This window comes from Marmota monax, unplaced genomic scaffold, assembly GCF_021218885.2.
Source record: "Marmota monax isolate L192 unplaced genomic scaffold, Marmota_monax_Labrador192_F-V1.1 WCK01_AAM20220418_F8-fsc00151, whole genome shotgun sequence".
NCBI classification, from domain to species: Eukaryota; Metazoa; Chordata; class Mammalia; order Rodentia; family Sciuridae; genus Marmota; species Marmota monax.
The window spans coordinates 3,979,633-3,982,528 of NW_026694226.1; the positions used below are offsets into that span (position 1 = coordinate 3,979,633).

The window sequence follows — 2,896 nt, forward strand, 5'->3', positions numbered from 1 at the left end:
ACATTTTATCAAGGATCAAATATTCTATGAAAAGGCTAGAAAAAATACTTACATTTAAATATCCATTTTAAAAAACAGAAGAAATCTTAGAGATAAAAAGAATTCATAATTTTATTGAATCACAAGACATTGTGAGCCAAAGCCAACAACATGAAACAATCCAGTTGGACATAGATTACAAATATAAAATAAAAGTAGTCGTCCCGCCTATCAGGGTATTGACAACATCAATTACAACTTACAGAAGAAACTACATGTACATTAGTTTTCTGTCTCCAGTAGTGACTATATCTGTCTGGCTTTCATGTCACTCTTGTTAAATAAAATAGCTCTAAATTTTACATGAAGATTGACTAAATAAAAGTAGTTAGTGATGAAAAACTATACAATAACAACTTTCATTCTGTTGGGACTAACAGATGACCCTCAACTTCAGATTCCAATTTTTGTGTTTCTATTTCTCACTTACATGTTGAGTATAACTGGGAATCTGACCATCATATCCCTCACTTTATTGGACTCCCACCTTAAAACACCCATGTACTTTTTCCTACAAAATTTTGCCCTATTAGAAATTTCATTTACATCTGCTTGTATCCCTAGGTATTTATACAACATAGTAACCGGTGACAGGTCCATTACTTATAATATTTGTGTCGTTCAAGTGTTTTTTACTGACATCTTTGGAGTAATAGAATTTTTTCTTCTGGCCGTCATGTCCTATGATCGTTATGTGGCCATCTGCAAACCCCTGCATTATGTCACCATCATGAGCCACAGAGTCTGCAGGAAGCTTGTCCTCTGCTGTTGGATGGCTGGTTTGTTGATAATACTCCCACCACTTACTCTCTTCCTAAATTTGAAATTTTGTGATTCAAATGTTATTGATTATTTTTTCTGTGATGCATCTCCTATCTTGAAGATTTCATGCTCGGACACATGGCTCATAGAGCAGTTAGTGATTGTTTGTGCCGTGCTGACCTTCATTCTGACCCTTGTGTGCGTTGTTCTGTCCTACATATACATCATCAAGACCATTCTAGGATTCCCCTCTGCCCAGCAAAGAAAAAGGGCTTTTTCCACTTGTTCTTCTCACATGATTGTGGTGTCCATCACCTATGGAAGCTGTATCTTCATCTATGTCAAACCTTCAGCAAAGGAATCTGTGGCTATCAATAAGGGTGTGACAGTGCTAATGACATCCATTGCTCCCATGCTGAACCCATTCATTTACACTCCGAGAAACAAACAGGTGAGACAAGCTTTCAGTGATTCCTTAAAAAAACTTGCTTTAATCTCAAAGAGGAAAGAAGGTGGTCAAATATAGAAATAAAATATTAACTAAGCACAAACCATTAAACACCACATCTGTTTAAATCTGCTTGATCTGATTTCTATTCAGGTAAATCTTCTCAAACATTTCTTGCACTCAGAACAGTCTCCAAAACATAAATTCAGTCCTTTAATCCCCCTTCAAATAAACCTTTTTAAAGCTAAGTTTCCAATCTAAAGAAATGATAGTGTTTTTGGAGTTCATGTAAACCTGGTTCATTACTTTTAATCTAGGGGGGAAAAGAAAGAAAGAAAGAAAAAATAAAACAAAATAAGACAAAAGCAAAACCCAACAAGGAAATAAATAGCTTAGCTTGTATGCATCTGTACTTCCAAGAAAATAATTCATATAGATTTCTCAGTTTCTCTTCCACTCTAAATGATGCTAGATGGTTAAAAAAATTTTTTTTTGAGTACCTAGCTCTTGGTACCCAAAAAGAAAAAAAAAATTATAATATCCTTCAATTTATTTAGTTCACTAATAATCCTCTATAACTAAAGATTTTTTCAAATCACCATTATCAATAAAGGACATGATATAATTAAAAAATAAAGAAAATTAAAATAAATGCATATCCTAATAAATATGTTTTAAATAAAAGTAGATTTGATATTTAGGATCCTAAAGTTTATTCCTATGTATGTAATATTTGCATACATATAAAATGCTGAAATTTTAAAATTAAAATATTCATAAATTATAGAGACTAATAATTAAGATGAGAAAAAAGTTCTTTTCTAGTAGGATATGAAATTATAATTACAATGTCAAAATGTTAACTACAGCTTTAGAATTAAGTTACTAAGAATGGAGAAAACATTCAAATGCAAAAATGGAATATGAATATTTTAAGTCAAATGTAGCTAAATAAAGCAATAAACTTTTGCACATCATGGAAACATCATTTTAATAGAAACAAGAAAAAGTCAGCAATATATGTGGAATCTCAGATAATTTATTAAAAGTCAGTTCAAATAAATGATCATAAAGTAATAAACTTTTTCATGCCCTAAAAATCTTATGAATTTGAACACAAAATGCCTATTAACTTCTTTCAAAAGAGTCCACACAATTATTAAATAACTTTTCACGTTGAATTTTCTCCTGTCTCTGGGATGCAGGCTAGGTTGTTATCCTTGGAGTCTCCTGGCATCACAAAGGCTTTACACTTACTGTTGTCTCTGTTTAAAAACAAAAAGTTCTTTTCCTCTTCTTCTAAATTTTATTCTTTATTTATCTCTCAACTTAAATGTTATCCATTTAAACATAACTATTCTTCCTGTCCCCACCACACAGCCTACAAACCAAGTCTAGAGGAATTGTCTCTCCTGTCTGCTCTACTGACCAGAGGTCTCCCTGCTGTGCACCAATATTCCTTAAGTTTTGTTTATATTGTACATTTAATATCTGCCATAAAGACAAATGCTTTTTTTTTTCATGTCCATGTGAGTGTATATAAAACCTAGTAAATAAGTGATACTGAATACATAATTTTCAAATATATTGAATAAAAGGCTCACAATCCCTACCAAAAAAGGAAAATATTTATTTTTATGACATGAA

General features: G+C 31.8%; 1 protein-coding gene across 1 annotated transcript; it reads left to right on the top strand.

Moving 5' to 3' along the window:
* The first annotated feature begins 373 nt into the window (after positions 1–373).
* LOC124108286 (olfactory receptor 6C2-like) lies at positions 374–1,327 on the top strand. The gene has a single exon (XM_046466736.1). The coding sequence runs from the start codon at positions 374–376 to the stop codon at positions 1,325–1,327; it is 954 nt and encodes a 317-aa protein (XP_046322692.1).
* The last annotated feature ends 1,569 nt before the right edge of the window (positions 1,328–2,896 follow it).